General features: G+C 52.9%; 1 protein-coding gene across 6 annotated transcripts in view; it reads right to left on the minus strand.

Moving 5' to 3' along the window:
• Positions 1–531: 531 nt before the first annotated feature.
• The window catches only part of MTMR4 (myotubularin related protein 4), a 49,863-nt gene continuing 35,598 nt past the window's right edge, over positions 532–14,796 (minus strand). For 5 of the 6 annotated variants that reach the window (XM_071575036.1, XM_071575038.1, XM_071575039.1 and 2 more), the window contains 12 exons: positions 14,036–14,149; positions 9,372–9,568; positions 8,472–8,600; positions 7,853–7,964; positions 7,268–7,463; positions 6,613–6,798; positions 5,711–5,881; positions 5,442–5,596; positions 3,899–5,105; positions 3,444–3,554; positions 3,110–3,198; positions 532–2,727 (listed from right to left, as the gene is read on the minus strand). In XM_071575036.1, the coding sequence (XP_071431137.1) occupies positions 2,550–2,727; positions 3,110–3,198; positions 3,444–3,554; positions 3,899–5,105; positions 5,442–5,596; positions 5,711–5,881; positions 6,613–6,798; positions 7,268–7,463; positions 7,853–7,964; positions 8,472–8,600; positions 9,372–9,568; positions 14,036–14,149 (2,845 nt within the window). In that variant the 3' untranslated portion in view covers positions 532–2,549. The remainder of the gene's footprint in view (positions 2,728–3,109; positions 3,199–3,443; positions 3,555–3,898; positions 5,106–5,441; positions 5,597–5,710; positions 5,882–6,612; positions 6,799–7,267; positions 7,464–7,852; positions 7,965–8,471; positions 8,601–9,371; positions 9,569–14,035; positions 14,150–14,796) is intronic. The other variant, XR_011699537.1, reaches the window with a different exon arrangement.

A 14,796-nucleotide genomic window follows, 5' to 3' on the forward strand; every position in this document is an offset into this window, starting at 1 on the left:
CAGTATCCAAAAATAAGGATCAGGGTGCCCTGACCTGTTCTTCTGCAGGAAGCAGAATCATCACCTGCTTCTCCCCTTTTCCTGCCCTCTTGTCCTGTCACTCCAGGCCCTTCTGAACAGTCTCTCTCCATCTTTCTTGTAGCCTCTTCAGGCACTGCAAGGCCACAATTAGGTCACTCCAAAGCTTCTGCTTTCCAGGCTGAACAATCCCAATTCTCTCAGCCTTTCCTCATAGGAGAGAATCCTGTCTAACATTTCTTCCTTAGAAAAGAAAAACTCCTCCTTGAGTTGTTCCAGGAGAGGCTGGAAGGGGTTGGTATCCTGGGAGGCTGCAGGTCTGTTTGGAAGAGAGCAGAGATCCTCTAGCACAAGGTGCTTTGTGTCCTACCCACGATTCTGATCATGAGAAGGGATTTAATATCACACCTTCCTGAAGGGAACAGGCAGTGAGGAACAGCAGCCTGAAACCCACTGGGCACACAGATGATTTCCCCCCGAGGAATGAAGGGCCCACACACAGCAGCACTAATATAGAGATTTTATTTTGACTGTATTGAGTTGTACAGCACATTTTGTTTGTCACAATGCCATCAAACTGATTGGAGAGTTTTTGGCCAGCACATTGTGACACTGGAACTCACGAGAGCTAAAAGCAGTTTGGACTAATGGCCTGAACGGAAGGGCCAGGAGTACCTAGTTCTGGCTTCCTCCTTGCCTGCAGTCAGCCCACCACGTGCCAAACAGGAGCAGATCCTGTTCCTCCAGCCAGCCCAAGGGGAGCTCCTCCAGCGTGACTTCCAATGACTGCAGGGTACAAGGCAGGGGAGAATCCGAAGCAAAGGTGCCTTCTCTTCCCAGAGCCGCGTCGGTTGTTCCCAGTATGGAAAAGAAGCAGAGTCCACGTGAGCACAGGGTGTTCAGAGGGTGAACCAAACCAGAGGCTGACACATCAAAGTGCAGGAAAGGGTTGCTACTCCATTCCCTCCAACGGAGATGACAAACCATCACCAAAAATCTGGGAGATCACAACAGTCTAAAGTCCTTTGCCTTGTTAGCAGACCAATGTCCTCGCAGGTCCTCCCTGCCACATACCAAGTCTCAGCTCCTGAGGTGCAGAACAGAAAAGAAAACCTGCATTTCTGCAAAGAAATGCCCTGTTTTCAAACTCTTCTTCCTCACTAATATCCACAGATGCCTCGCAGAGAAGGCAGGATGGATGTTCCCCGAGGGGATTACAAGCCCACTGAAGCCCACTTTTTCAACCTTTCTTCCTTTCTAAACCCAGTTCCTTGTCCTTAAGATGGGTTGGGATTTCCTGCTCTCTAGTTTAAAGGAGAAGCAGAGAGGCAATTACAAATTGGCAACTCTGAACTTTGACCACTGTACAGGAGACAAAAAAAGAAGTCAAATTCAAGAGGCATTTTAGGTAGCGCTGGGGCAAGTCAGAGAGATTGTTTCCACCACTGAACAGATGCCACACATCATGGTTATCACTGTAGCTTGGCTGTACATCCTAAAGTGAAAAGCACAGACTGTAGTGTCTAGGTCAGCCAGTGTCCTTCCCCACCCCTGTTTTGGTATCGATGCTTCATTCTCCCTTCTTCGGGTTACATTAAGTGCACAGAAATATATAGCAGCATTTGGACTGAAACCCTCACATACACCAGACAGCACATTCCAGGAGGTAAAACAACACATTATGGCCTATACCCTCAAGGTATCAAGTTTTCAGGATAAAGAGCAGTAGGAAGTGGAGAGCTGAGGGCAGAAAAGGGGAGGAGGAGCAACACAGGAACACGAGTTCTGTTTCCATGCCAGGAGAGGATCAGGGTGCCATTCCTGTGTTAGCACCAGGCTGTGACACGACCGCAGACAAAGCAGACGGGCAGAGCAGAAGTGAAAAGCCAATGCCCCCCCTCCCCACGGGGCAGGGGCAGAGTCCAGCTCACCGATCCCAGCGGAGCCTGGCAACGGGCACGACCCGCTCGGCCCCTGCGCAGCCAGAATGGATTTCTCTTCAACGCCCGAGAGAAAGTCAATTAGTGATGGCTAATGAGTCTTGTTCACCAAGCTGATCGCAAATCACACTCATGGAAAGAGAATCTACAGATCTGCTCCAGGCTGAGGCCCTTCCAACGCCCGTGAGACCACCGGGAGCCTCCCCTCTTCCTCCTCGTACAGCAACCTGCCTTTGGAGGGGGAGGTGGTTCTAAACATGCCTTTCTATTGCTTTGGGGGGGCTTTGCACAGGCAAGAGCTGTGAAAACATTGCTTTCCAGCCCACAAAAGGAAGAGGTTGTGCTCCCCTCTTAGCCCTAGGTCGTCAGGACTACAATGCACGGGCCCACCGGTTCCAGCGTGGGGACACACCGTCCTCTCCGAGCTGAGCTCCTCTGCTCCAGCCTGACACTAAGGCTGCTGCAGACAGTGCATTCGAGCTTGGTGTTCAAGTGTTGCACCAAAGGCCTTCACAGTTACCCTGGAGGCAGAGTCACCCTTCAAACCCACGAGAGAAAAGGCTGGGCTTAGACAGGTCTCTTGTCTGGCATTCAGCTGGAAGCTGTGGCGATGGGTTTCTTCAGATGTTGGCTCATGAGCTCCCTGGCACGAGACACTTGGATGTGGTCATAACAGGAGTTACACACGAGGACAGGGTCATACAGCTGCTGATCAGGGATGGGCAGCTTCAGATGGCAGCAACCAGCACAGAACACGTTCCCACAGTTCCTGTCGAGGAGCAAGAAAACCAGTGAGAAGACAGCTGGGAACACCAGAGCAGAACTTGCACAAAGGGACCAGGTCAGGGCGAAACACCAGCCTGACTGAGGACTTCTCAGCATGTTTCATATGCTGTGGTCTGCCATGCAGCAAACTGCTAGTGCTGAGAGGCATTCATGGGCATTGCTGCCCAGGAAAGGCATCAAAGGCCTTGGAAAAATAGAAAGAACAATGAAGAATGGAAATCTGCAGGGAATTGATGAGGCCTGGCATATAATAGAAAGACCTAAAACCTTCTCCTGGGAGCTGGAGGGCACTGACATGGCAGAGGGGCATTCTGTGAGACCCAGGCTGAGGAGGGAAGCAGAACTAGAGGGCTGGTGTTGTTTACCTGCAGTGGTGCCTCCGCTTGGCCAGCCAGAACTCACAGTCACAGTTAAAGCAGTGCGAGGCCATGTGGTCCGGAACCCACCGCGTGACCTACGGCAGACACCAGTCAGCTCCCAGTATGGGACCCCCCAACCACAGCTCTGCACAGGCTGAGGGTGGCTTTGGCAGGCTCAGAGCGAGCCCACCCCCACCAGAGCCAGCAGCAGCACAGGATGTGATGAGCACACAGAAGGTCGATCTCTGCCTCGCTCCCAGAGCTCTCTCTGCTGCTGTGCCCACCCCAGTGAGCTGAAAAGAAACACTCCCTCCCACTGTATCCCATCTCCACAACGTACCTCAGTCTCCTTCTTATCCACAGGCTCCCAGCTCGCTTCTGACAAACAGTCCTCGCTGTGGTCAGAACAGAAATCCTCCGTGTCGCTGCCGTCCGACTCCTTCAAACATGTCTGCAAAACAAGACCTGGTCACCAATCCCATCTGCTGCCTCTGAACACACTCAAGAGCCTTCCCTGCTCCATGCTGGTGAGGGGCACCTGGGTGGCACCAGAGTACCCCAAATCAAGGGGAAAAGCGTTTATGAGTGTGTAGGAGCTTGGCTCTCAAGCAGCAGAGATACCTCTGGGTGGCATAAGGACATGGACAGGAGCAGAACAGGGCTGAGGAAACACAGGAATGATCTCACCCACCCCCTCCCAAAGGGCTGGAGAGCTGTGGGTTGGAGAGGGTGCTGTGAGGAGGCCACAGGGGCCACCACAGTGCCAGGGCTGGGCTGTGAGAGGCCAGTACTCACAAAGTCATCCTCGTAGTCCATGGGGGGCTCGGCCGGGGGGGCACAGAAGTGGCGGATGTCGAGGCGTAGCTGCAGCTCCCGCACCTGCCGGCGCAGCTGCTCCACCTCCTGCTTGTAGCTGGCCTCGATCTGCCGCAGCCGGTGCTGGATCACGTCCGTGGGGAAGGGCAGCCCGTCGTCGTCCAGGTAGACAGGAGGCACAGGAGAAGGACATTTTGGCGGCATGTGCTTGGGACCAGGGGATTGTTTCAGGTGGCAGGGCAGCCACGAACGGCTGGGCTTCCCGAAGTGTGTGCCCACATGGCCAGGGCAGGCTGAGGGCTTCCCACCTTCCCTGGCAGACCACGGGCCGCTGAGGCACAGGCCTGGGGCCCGCAGGGGTTTGCTGCTCAACCTCTTGCTGCAGCAGCCATAGGAGAGGAGGTGTCTTGGGGCAGGCTCCCCATTGGGGAGTGATGTCACCATGCCTTGGAAACTGTCCCAGTTGGACCCCAGGAAGGAGAACTCGCTGCTTTGGCTCTGGGAGATGGGCTTGCGCCATTGCTCCAGTGGGACCCTCCCCGGCCGGCCCGGCTCCTCACAGGGCACACCCCGTCCCGCATTGCCTTTGCCCTTCTCTGCATCCGGGCAGGGGATACCCGTGGCAGGGCCTGGCGTGTCCTGGGAAGGGGCACCTGGTGCCAGGGAGTCCTGGCTGGGAATGTCTTGGCGGGTGGTGTTCCTGTTGGGGCAGCCTCCTCCACTGGACACTGTGCCAGCAGCCTTCAAAGGCTCCTGGGGACAGGTTTCTAACTGCTTTCCAGAACTGGTGGAAACCTTGTCAACATTTTCCTGTTTGGAAGGATTTGGAGCTGGTCCCGAGCCATCCAGTTCCTCCGTGTGTGCTCCATTCCCCTTTTCTGCCTCCACAGGGAGACTGCTGGCTGGCACTGCAGCCTGACTGCCTGGCTGCCTGCTCTGCCCTTCCTGCTCAGCACAGCTGCTGCTTTGCAGGGGAGGGCTCTCTCCCTTCTCCTCCACCTGTCGTGCCTCTCCTGTGGCCACCATGGTGCCTTCAGCCCCCTCAGTGGCAGCATGTCGGGCTTCCAGGCCCACCCGGACCTCCTGGCAGTGGTTGTTCAGGTTGGGATCACTGGACGTGCGGGTCAATGGGCTGCTGGAGTCGCAGGCTGAGAGCAGGTCATCCATGGACCTTGTCTTTGGTAATCTGGAATCCAAAAGCAAAGTAAATCTCACAACAAATCCCCTGAAACTTCCCCAGTTTCAGTCAAACCTGAGATGAGGCATGGGAAATGTTCCAAATTACAACTTGTGGGGAGGAGTGGTGGAGCTGCATGAGCCAAAATGTACAACACTACAGTGTGACCTCCACTGTCTGCCCTTGAGGTGCAGCAGGGAGCTGCACACCTCCTTCTCCAAGTGGCTGGGACATTGCTCTTGCTCCCACAGGGAAGATGAGAATAGGTCAACCCAAGGAACTAAAAGGAGGGAAAGAAGGTCTGTGGGTAGGCAGCAACTTGGGACTGGAGCTTTAGGCTCTTACCTGTCCAAACACCTGCCGCTGAACTCCTGGCTCTGAGCTCCAGGGGGCATGTAGATGTCCATGTCATCCTGTCCCAGGGGATGTGGTGAGGAGGCCGGGAGGTACACGGCTGTCCACACGTGCAGCGCCCGCACGTGGCACACGGGATGGAGCACCTGCGACAACCGCTGCGGTCAGAGCCGGTCGCCAGAGCAAAGCCCTCCAGGCCCTCCCCACACCCTCCCTGGTGCCTGGCAGGGGCAAAAAGCTGCGCCAGGAGCTCTACTGACCTGCTCGGAGCCCGGCATGTAGAGAAGGTTGTGGAAGTTCTTGTTGCCAGCCCGCAGCAGGGACCACACGGAGCACGTGCGCTTGTAGATGTTGTGCATCTCGCGCTCGCAGGGGCTGTTCCCCAGGAAGGTCCCGTAGAGGCAGGAGTATGTGTGCTGCACCAGCTTCACCTGGGGAATGGAAGGGGAACCACATCAGGAAATGGGGGCTCCTACACACAGGGGACACGTCTTCCCCTCCTCTGGGATGGCTCATGCACTGCCTGCCCCGTTGGTGACCCCACTGCTGTCCTTGTTTCCACAGAAAGCAGGACAGGGACAGCACAGGGATCACTTGGATTGAAAGCAACACTCAACTGATACCAAATCCATCCCTCTATAACCTTCACTTGCATTATTTGGTAAGATAGAGCTGAATCTTTTCCTAATTTATTTTTTTTAAATGTTTCACACTTATACAGCTCTAAGATATGAAAATCAAACCAGTGGTTTGATCAGTACCGGCATCTGAATTCCCTGGGTTGGAAAGGGACCTGAAGAAGGGACTCAGGGAAATGAGAATATAAACCCGTTACCATGGGCATGTTCATGGGGGAATAGTTTTAAACTAAAAATAGTTTATAACTATTTTTTCCTGACAGGGTGGGCAGGCTCTGGCACAGGCTGGGCAGAGAAGCTGTGGCTGCCCCATCCCTGGAGTGTCCAAGGCCAGGTTAGATGGGGCTTGGAGGAACCATGGCAGGGGAATCAGATGAGCTTTAAGGTCCCTTCCAACCCAAACCACTGTGGGATTCTGCCATTGCTGCGCAATCTCTTGGTTCTGCAGATCTGGTTTCCTTCAACCCCAATACTGTAAAACATCATGACCATCTCTCTGCTTCTGTTGTGCATGTATTTCTTACCAGAAAAGCTTCATTAAATTCAAAGAGGCAGGGAAATTGCTTCAGAAGCTGATGAACAGCATCCAGCCACTGGAGAAAAACTGGGCACTGCTCATTCTGATCTTCCACCTTCTCCTGGTGCCCACAGCGATCCCCAAACTTGTGTCCAAAATCCAGCCAGTCTGATTCAACCAGCACCTGGAAACCCTGTGAGTAAAAGGAAAAAGCAACTGCAGAGACTTTGCTGAGGGCACACACAGCAGGATAAGGCAAGACCCATCCACCAGGAAGCTCAGGATTGGGAAGGGCTGGGAAGGAGGCTGCAGCAGTGCCTGGTTTGGGAGCAAAGCCATCTGAGTGTCAGAGGTTACCAGACACAAAGTAACAGTTGTTACTTTTACACAATAACCGGCTCAGGGAACTAAGAGCAGGGAAGCAACTGAACCTTGTGCACAAGGTGTTATTTCCAACAGCTTTTCCTCAGGCTGGGAAGAGCAGTGAGGAACAGTGCACCCAGAACAGGCAGGAAGAGAACAGGGCAAACCCAACATCCACAACAGCAGCTCACAGATACCATCAAGCTTATCCCCAAATGTGATCCTGCTCCTTTCCACAGGGACTCCAAGCCAAAATCTGCCTTTGAACAGCTATGAACTGCAGCAGAGCACACTCCTACCTCCATAGTCCTGTAGTAAGGGTCCAGGAGAATCTTTGCCAGGGCCACAATCTGCGGAGTCCTGTCCCAGCCATCAGAGCAGTGAACCAGCACTGGACGCCCTTCCCTGTCAACAGCACTGGAGACCAGCACTGCTGCCTTCAGCATCACAGACAGGTGCTGCAGCCACTTGGTGCTCTCCAGGGCTGAAAGCCAGCTGGAAGGGGGAAAAAGGCAAACAAAATGGTAAAAAGAATGAATAATTTAACTTCAGTCTTTTTGGAGCCCTCAGTGAAATCAGTGTTTTCTAAAACAAGTCCCAGAGGAGGCGGGCAAAGAATCCAACCCCTAATTTAAGTTTTCTCAAATACAGCCATATTTTAGAAACCCTCAGGGGACACACACAGCCAAGTGACACAAAGGCAGTGCTGCAATTCCTCTGGCATTGATGGATCAAAATGAGCAGGACTGAGGCACTGCCAGCACTTTCCTATCCCTCCATTTTTGGACACGGAAATCTCGGATAGGAGAAAGGGAAAAGGAAAGAAAACCCCCAGGACACAGAGAGATGACATCAAAGTGAGCTAGAGAACAACAGCCACTTACTTGCTGGGGTCAGGCACCTGACTGCAGACAGCACGGAGGTACTGGAAACTGTTGCGGATGGAGTGGATGTTGGCCATGCCCATGAACACGACTTCGCAGTTCGGGTAATACTCTGCCATGAGAGACAGGAACATTCAGAGAGAGCTACAGAGTTACAGAACATTCTGAGCTGGAAGACACACACAAGGATCATGGAGTCCAACTCTGCTGCCACCACAGCAACTGCATCCACACTCTCAGCGCAGCTGTTCCCGCACACACCATTTCTGGTCTTCATTAAAGGTTGGGAAAGACCTCCAAGATCAAGTCTCACTGTTCCCCCAGCAATGCCAAGGCCACCACTAACCCATGTCCCCAAGCGCCACATCTCTAAATCCCTCCAAGGGGTGGTGACTCCACCACTGCCCTGGGCAGCTGTGCCAGGGCTTGACAACCTTTTTGGTGAAGAAATTTTCCCCAGTATCCAACCCTGGCATAACTTTTCCTCTGGTCCTACCCCTGTTCCCTGGAGCAGAGCCCAAACCCCCCCAGCTCCCCGCTCCTGCCAGGGAGTTGCAGAGCAAGAAAGTCCCCCCTGAGCCTTTTCTCCAGGCTGAGCCCCATCAGCTCCCTCAGGTACCTTCACACTCGCAGCCGCCTCCCTTGGCTCTGTTGGCCACGGCCGCGGTGTAGGACCTGGCGTCGAGGATCAGCAGCTTCTGAGGAGTTCCCGCGTTCTCCACGCCTGAACACGCCGTCAGGGACGAGTCTGCTGGGACAGAGAGGGACTGAGCTCCCGGCACCTCCCTCCTCCTGCAGCCCCAGTGCCACCATGAGCAATCCCAGAGAGACACACCCCACACGCGTGACAGGGCCCAGGTTATGCCCCTGGCTCCAAGGTTAAATCCTGTGTTGCCTTAGGATTTTAAGTATTTGTAGGATTTTATATACTTGGAGATATTATATAGTTATGTAACTTTTTATACTCTGAATATTAGCTGGCAGCTTCTAACCTCTGTGACACATTCCTGGACCTCTGTGTCATAGAGAAGATAATAGCTAGAACATCTTTCCTGAAACTCATGTACCAACAGAGGATAATAAGATACCATTTGAGTCAAAATAAGAGAGTGAGTCCAGGAACCTTGGAGAAGCTCCAGTGAGGGAAAAGTGGAATGATGATGAAGAAAGATGAAGTAAAGGGTCTTGGGACCCCAGACTCAATTGGAAGGAGGTGCACCCAGGGGCAGGCCCTGGGGAGCTTCGAAGAGCAACACCAAGGTGGCCTGAGAGTAGCCAATACTTTGATGGGACAAAACCTTTAGTTATGAGTGTTATAAACAGTAAGATTTGTATGCTGTGGTGTGTGCAGTGATACTGTGTAGACCTGAAAAGCTTTTCAGTAAAGAGCCGCTTTCCACCTTTACCCAGACGAACACTGCCCCAGAAAGTCCTTCCCTTTTAGGCAGCACCCGCGCTGGGACAGCGCCAGAGGCACCGCTGCCCCTGTTCTGGCGCGTGGCGGGCACCAATGGCTCACCAAAGTCGGTGTCGCAGCCGTCGCTGCCGTCGCTGCTCCCAGCGTGCGGTGCCGCGCCGGAGCCCTTCGCGCCGGGGTTCAAGGCACAGGCTTTGGCAATGGACGTCACCAGGTACTCGTCGTCGGCGTTGCGCCAGCCCCACCAGCTGATCTCGGGCTGGCTGCAGCGAGCGATCACCGCCCCGTTGCGCACGTGTCTGCGGAGAAGGGAGAGCCTGAGGATCCCCCTGCAGAGGGCAGGGACAGCCCCGGAGATGTCCCCCGGGTACAGGCAGCACCTGAGCAACCTCCTGGCTGCAACTGCTTTATCTGCTGGGGGGCACTGAGCTCTGCTCTGTGGGGACCAGGGACAGCACCCAGGGAATGGCTGGAGCTGTGTCAGGGCAGGGTCGGGTTGAATCTCAGGAAAAGGTTGTTCCCCCAGAGGGTGGTGGGCACTGAGCAGGCTCCCCAGGGCAGTGGGCACAGCACCAAGGCTGCCAGAGCTCCAAGAGCATTTGGATGATGCTCTGGGGCACTGGGGGTGTCTCTTGGGGATGGTCCTGTGCAGGGCTGAGGGTTGGACTCCATGGTCTTTGTAGGTCCCTCTAAACTCAGCATATTCTGGGATTCTGTGTGACCCTTGTACCAAGTGCTGAAACAGGGCAGGGAATCTCAAATAACTGTGTTATTCACAACTACAGCACTGACAAGAGGTTAAACTGGCCTTAGACCTTAGTCCTGCACAGGACCATCCCCAAGAGTCACACCACTCATTCCACAAGATCCCACAATGGTTTGGGTTGGAAGGGACCTTAAAGACCACACTGTTCCACCCCCTGCCATGGGCAGGGACACCTTCCACTCTATTTTAATGCAGTTCTGTTCTCCTCTTCTCTTCCTTTTTTCCTCCCTTAAATTATGGACCGGTTGTTAAACCATTTCACTTATCACCTGTATGTTGGAAAGATGAGCTCACTCGGCATCAGACTGGGGAGTTTCTGGGTGGAGGCCTGAGCTGGTGTTTATCAACAACCCCTAAATGTTAACCTTACCCTGGCTGTTGCTCTCTGACACCTGCCAGGAGGCCTGAAGCAGGAATACATTCATTTTTCACACAAACACACTGATCAGGTCACTCACAAATGGCCTGGAAAAGGAAAGGACTCCAAGCCCCATCCAACCTGGCCTTGGACACTTCCAGGGATGGGGCAGCCACAGCTTCTTTGGGTCTCACCACCCTCACATGCAGAAATTTCTTCCCAATATCCCATCTAACCCTGCCCTCTCTGAATTTATGTAGTTTCCTCAATGACATGCCAGAGATAATAACAATTAAGACTTTAAACTTCCAAAGAAATAATGGTCACGTTTGGCCAAGCTGAACTACCGTGGGGTCGGCCCTTTTACCTTCGGGGCTGTTTTGTTTTGCAAGGTGACTTGAGAGCAGTCACTCCCAGATCTCCTCCTGCCTTCAGGATCACTCAGGGATGGATAGCACAGACAGCAGCAAAGGCTTTGTTTATACTAGTAAATGAACCAGAGCCAAGGCGTGGACTTAAGCAGCAGGCTGTGATCTCCAAGCCTGTTTGTGAGCCACCCACACTGCCTGGCCTGTGCCAACCAGCACTTTCCCAGACAGCGCCTGAGCACGTTTTTGGGAAAGGCAGGTGCCATGCCAGGGACTGCTCCCAGCACCCAGCAGGCTGTTTGGATGCAAGGACAGTGTTTGGGGATGGAAGGCACAGGAGGGCAGCCACGTGGGCACCGAGGCAGCCGGATCCAGGCAAAGCCATGGACAGCGTCAGAGTCATGTGAAACTTGGAAAACTTCTTGGTAGCACAAACCTCTGAGCACCTCAAACAGCTGCCTGGGGACCTTCAAGGGACACAGTGGCCTAACAATAAACATGAGGAAATGTGGCAGCACCGAGGAGTGGGAAGTCTCCAGCAAGCAGAAAGTACAGCAGGTGGCAGTGGGGGAACCAAACCCACAGCTGAGCTTGCCTTGAGCTTGCCAGGACAGGGCAGCACCCCCAGCCTGGCTCTGCCTTCTCCTGCAGCTCTCCCCAGCATGAGCACAGGAAGCATCTCAGGGCTTTTCTTACTTGGGATTATTGGGGAGGTTTTCCTCAAAGGAAAAAGTTCCTTTCCTTGAAACTGGAATGGCAGAATGTTTTGACATTGTGGAGCAAATTATTCTTTAGGGATCCTCAGATTAGTTTTAATGACATGAGACCCTTTCAGGACCCAAAGCTGGAGTATGAAGTGCCTTTGTAGTTTATCAGCTGAGCTTTCCCTCCCAGATTCATTCCAGGCACAAGGCTAGAGCACATTTGATACTGTCAGCATATGCCATGGAACCCACAACAATCATCCAGAATGGATTAATTAATATCTGGTTTAGTGGAAGGTGGTGGAGTGGTTGGAAGGAGATTATCCTTAAGGGACATTTCAACCCCAACCATTCCATGATTCTGTGATCTTCCAAGCCCTCTCTCTGTTACTTCCCTGCCATAGGAGTGCTCATCTACAACACAAATCACAGCTTGGCTTAAAACACAAGACAGAGCTTGGAGAGGGTTTACTGAGCTGAGCTTAAAGGTTACCAACCAAGATACGTGTGTGCAAGTGCTTCCATTTCCCAGATCTCTGGGTTAAACTCCCACCTCGCTGTGGCACAATCTGAAACTGTGCCATGATGTGAAATTCTGACACAGTCTGAAACTGTGGCATGATCTGAAACTGTGGCATGGCCCCAGAGCGAGTGCCCAGCCATGGGGCTGGAGCAGTGCCCACTGTTCCACCTGCTGCTTCCCTGGCAGCCAGGGCACCACAGGCATGGCTGATGCTGAGCATCAGGAGCTCTCCTGAAGCCCAAGGTCTCCTCAAGGTGGCTGTGCAGACAGAGCCATGCTGAGGACAGGCTGCCATGCCGTGCCCGTCTGCCTCTGTACTCAGCTAAATAATTAATTGCATCCCTTGCCTTGATTTAGAAGTGGATTGTGCCCAAAGGCTCCTGCATCTCTCCTGTGCATCTGTGAGGGCTGAGATAGAGACCTGAATTTCTGCTTTGCTTAACAGCTAAATTAGACGTTTTTACAAAAATCTGAAAATGTGGTACCTTTGGGGGCATGTTTTACAGATCTCTGTCACACAGTGAGTTCAGCCTTGCTCTCCAAAGCTCTCAGGTCTATCCAACAGTCCCTGGGATGCAGACACATGAGCCCCCTTGTCCACTCTCTCCTGAACTCCAAGGGAGGAGCTGAGTATGAGACTTCTCCTTTCCTCCCTTTCCACCCAGCACAAGGCACTGCAGAAGCAGCCATGGCCTTCAGGGACCCTCCTGGACAAACCACTTCAATCTCGAGGGCAAATGCTAAAGAAAGTGCAGGAAAACACAAGACAATATGGGCAAGCACTTGTCCCATCTTGTCACATCCCTTGTCAGCGTCTTCTAATCTGATCCCAGGCTGCAAAGGGTTGCAGCTCAGCCTGTAAATTACTGGGTCCCATTACAGAGATAGAAAGCAAGGAACAAAATAATTGTTGGAGTAGGAAAAAGCCACGGCTTTGCCCTCGGGTGGGGAGGCACACTGGGACAGGCTCCAGCACCAGGCCATTTTTAGCAAAAGGAATCACAAATACAATTAACTTCTTAGCTGACTTGGCTACCAGGAGGGACAGGCTGTATAAGATAAGCTGTGCTCCTTCTTACTGTGCTGCACAACTGAGTTCTGGAAGTAATACATGGAGTATTTTAGCATTTAACCTGTCAATTCACTGGGTTTGTTTCCTGGCTTTTGTGCTTCCCTTTGCTGTGCAGCTCTGATATTTTAAAGTTTTTTCCATTTGGATTTGGTGACTGCTAACACAGAGTCTAAAGCTAGAAACCATAACATCCATTCTACAATGTGCACAACTGGCTGGGGGCACCTTTCCAACAGCTTCCCACTGGTTTCAAACAAATCAGTCTCCCAGGAGACACATTTAATAAGGGACCACCCCCTCCCCTGCAAAGCTCTGCTCTATTGGCCTGGCCTCCTACAGATTCTTTCTGGAAGGCTGGCCAGGAAATATTTCACAGAATCATGGAATATCCTGAGCTGGAAGGGACCCACAAGGATCATTCAATCCAACTCCTGGCCCTGCACAGGAAACCCCAGCAATCCCAACCTGTCCCTGAGAGGATCATCCAAATGCTCCTGGAGTTCTGGCAGTCTTGGGGCCATGCCCACTGCTCTGTGGAGCCTGGTCAGTGCCCACCACCCTCTGGGGAAGAACCTGTCCCTGAGATCCAACTGACACCTCCCCTAAACAGCTCCAACTGCTCCCGTGGGTCCTGTCACAGGTCTCAGAGAGCAGAGATTGGTGCTGCCCCTCAGGAGGAGGCTGGAGAGTTGGGTGTGTTCTTGCTGCATCTCCCATAAGAGGAAAACCATACACACTTTCTCCCTTCTGGAGAACACCCTGTGCTGCTGCCACGACTGTGATGGGAGAAGGAGCAACAAGAGCAGCACATTTGCAGGTAGGAGGCAAAGGGAGCCCCCAGCTCTTGCTGCCACCCCTCAGCCCTGTGGAGCTCTGCTCACCTGGCCCCACAGGTGTGCTCTGCTCACCTGGCTGCCCAGCCCTGTGCAGGACTGTGTGTGTTTGGGGACAGCACAGCTTTGGGTTTGCACTGACCTGTAAACCACCACAGGGATCCTTTTCCATGACCTGAATGAAGCCACGTTCTCCAGCTCCTTATCAGTGATCCAGACAGGGACCAGGAGCTTCTGGGGATAACTGGAACAAAGCCTGGAAAAAAAAAAGCACCAAGGCAAGATGAGGATTGGGTAGTCAAAAATGTGCCCCAGAGAGTTCACATTTCCCCAAACTCAACATGCAGGACTTGGGCTCTTCCTCTGTTTCACTACAGCCTCAACATGAAAAAAGTGACCCAAAAAGTGCTGTCAGGAACTGAGACAATTTCTTTTCACCTCAGGCCTCACCTCTGGGCCCATACTGTGTATCCCAGTACTTCCCCAGGATGCCTTTGGAATACCCTCTGGATTGAAGAATGTGGGTTCATGAGGTTTAGTGGAACAGTTATTAATTTATGTGGGGCTTTGGTTTTCTTGCAGCAGGTGCAAAGCCAGGTACTCACAGAGCTCCTGGTAAATCATGGCCTGCCATCTCTCTGCCCTGCAGAACACAGCTCACCTTGGCACATGGCTCTGTGAGGAAAACACAGCTCTGCCCAGCTGGATGGCAGTGGGGACTGAGTGCATGCAAATAAAATGATAGGAGGGACATCTAAATAACATCTTGTTTAGTGGGGTGCCAGAAATCAGATTCTTAGTAGGTATCTAAAGATGTACCAGCAGTGAGAGGAGAACAGTGAGGGCAGAGGCCACTGCCAGAGGGCAGGGTTAGATGGGATATTGGCAAGGAATTCCTGGCTG

Source organism: Pithys albifrons, chromosome 21, assembly GCF_047495875.1.
Source record: "Pithys albifrons albifrons isolate INPA30051 chromosome 21, PitAlb_v1, whole genome shotgun sequence".
NCBI classification, from domain to species: Eukaryota; Metazoa; Chordata; class Aves; order Passeriformes; family Thamnophilidae; genus Pithys; species Pithys albifrons.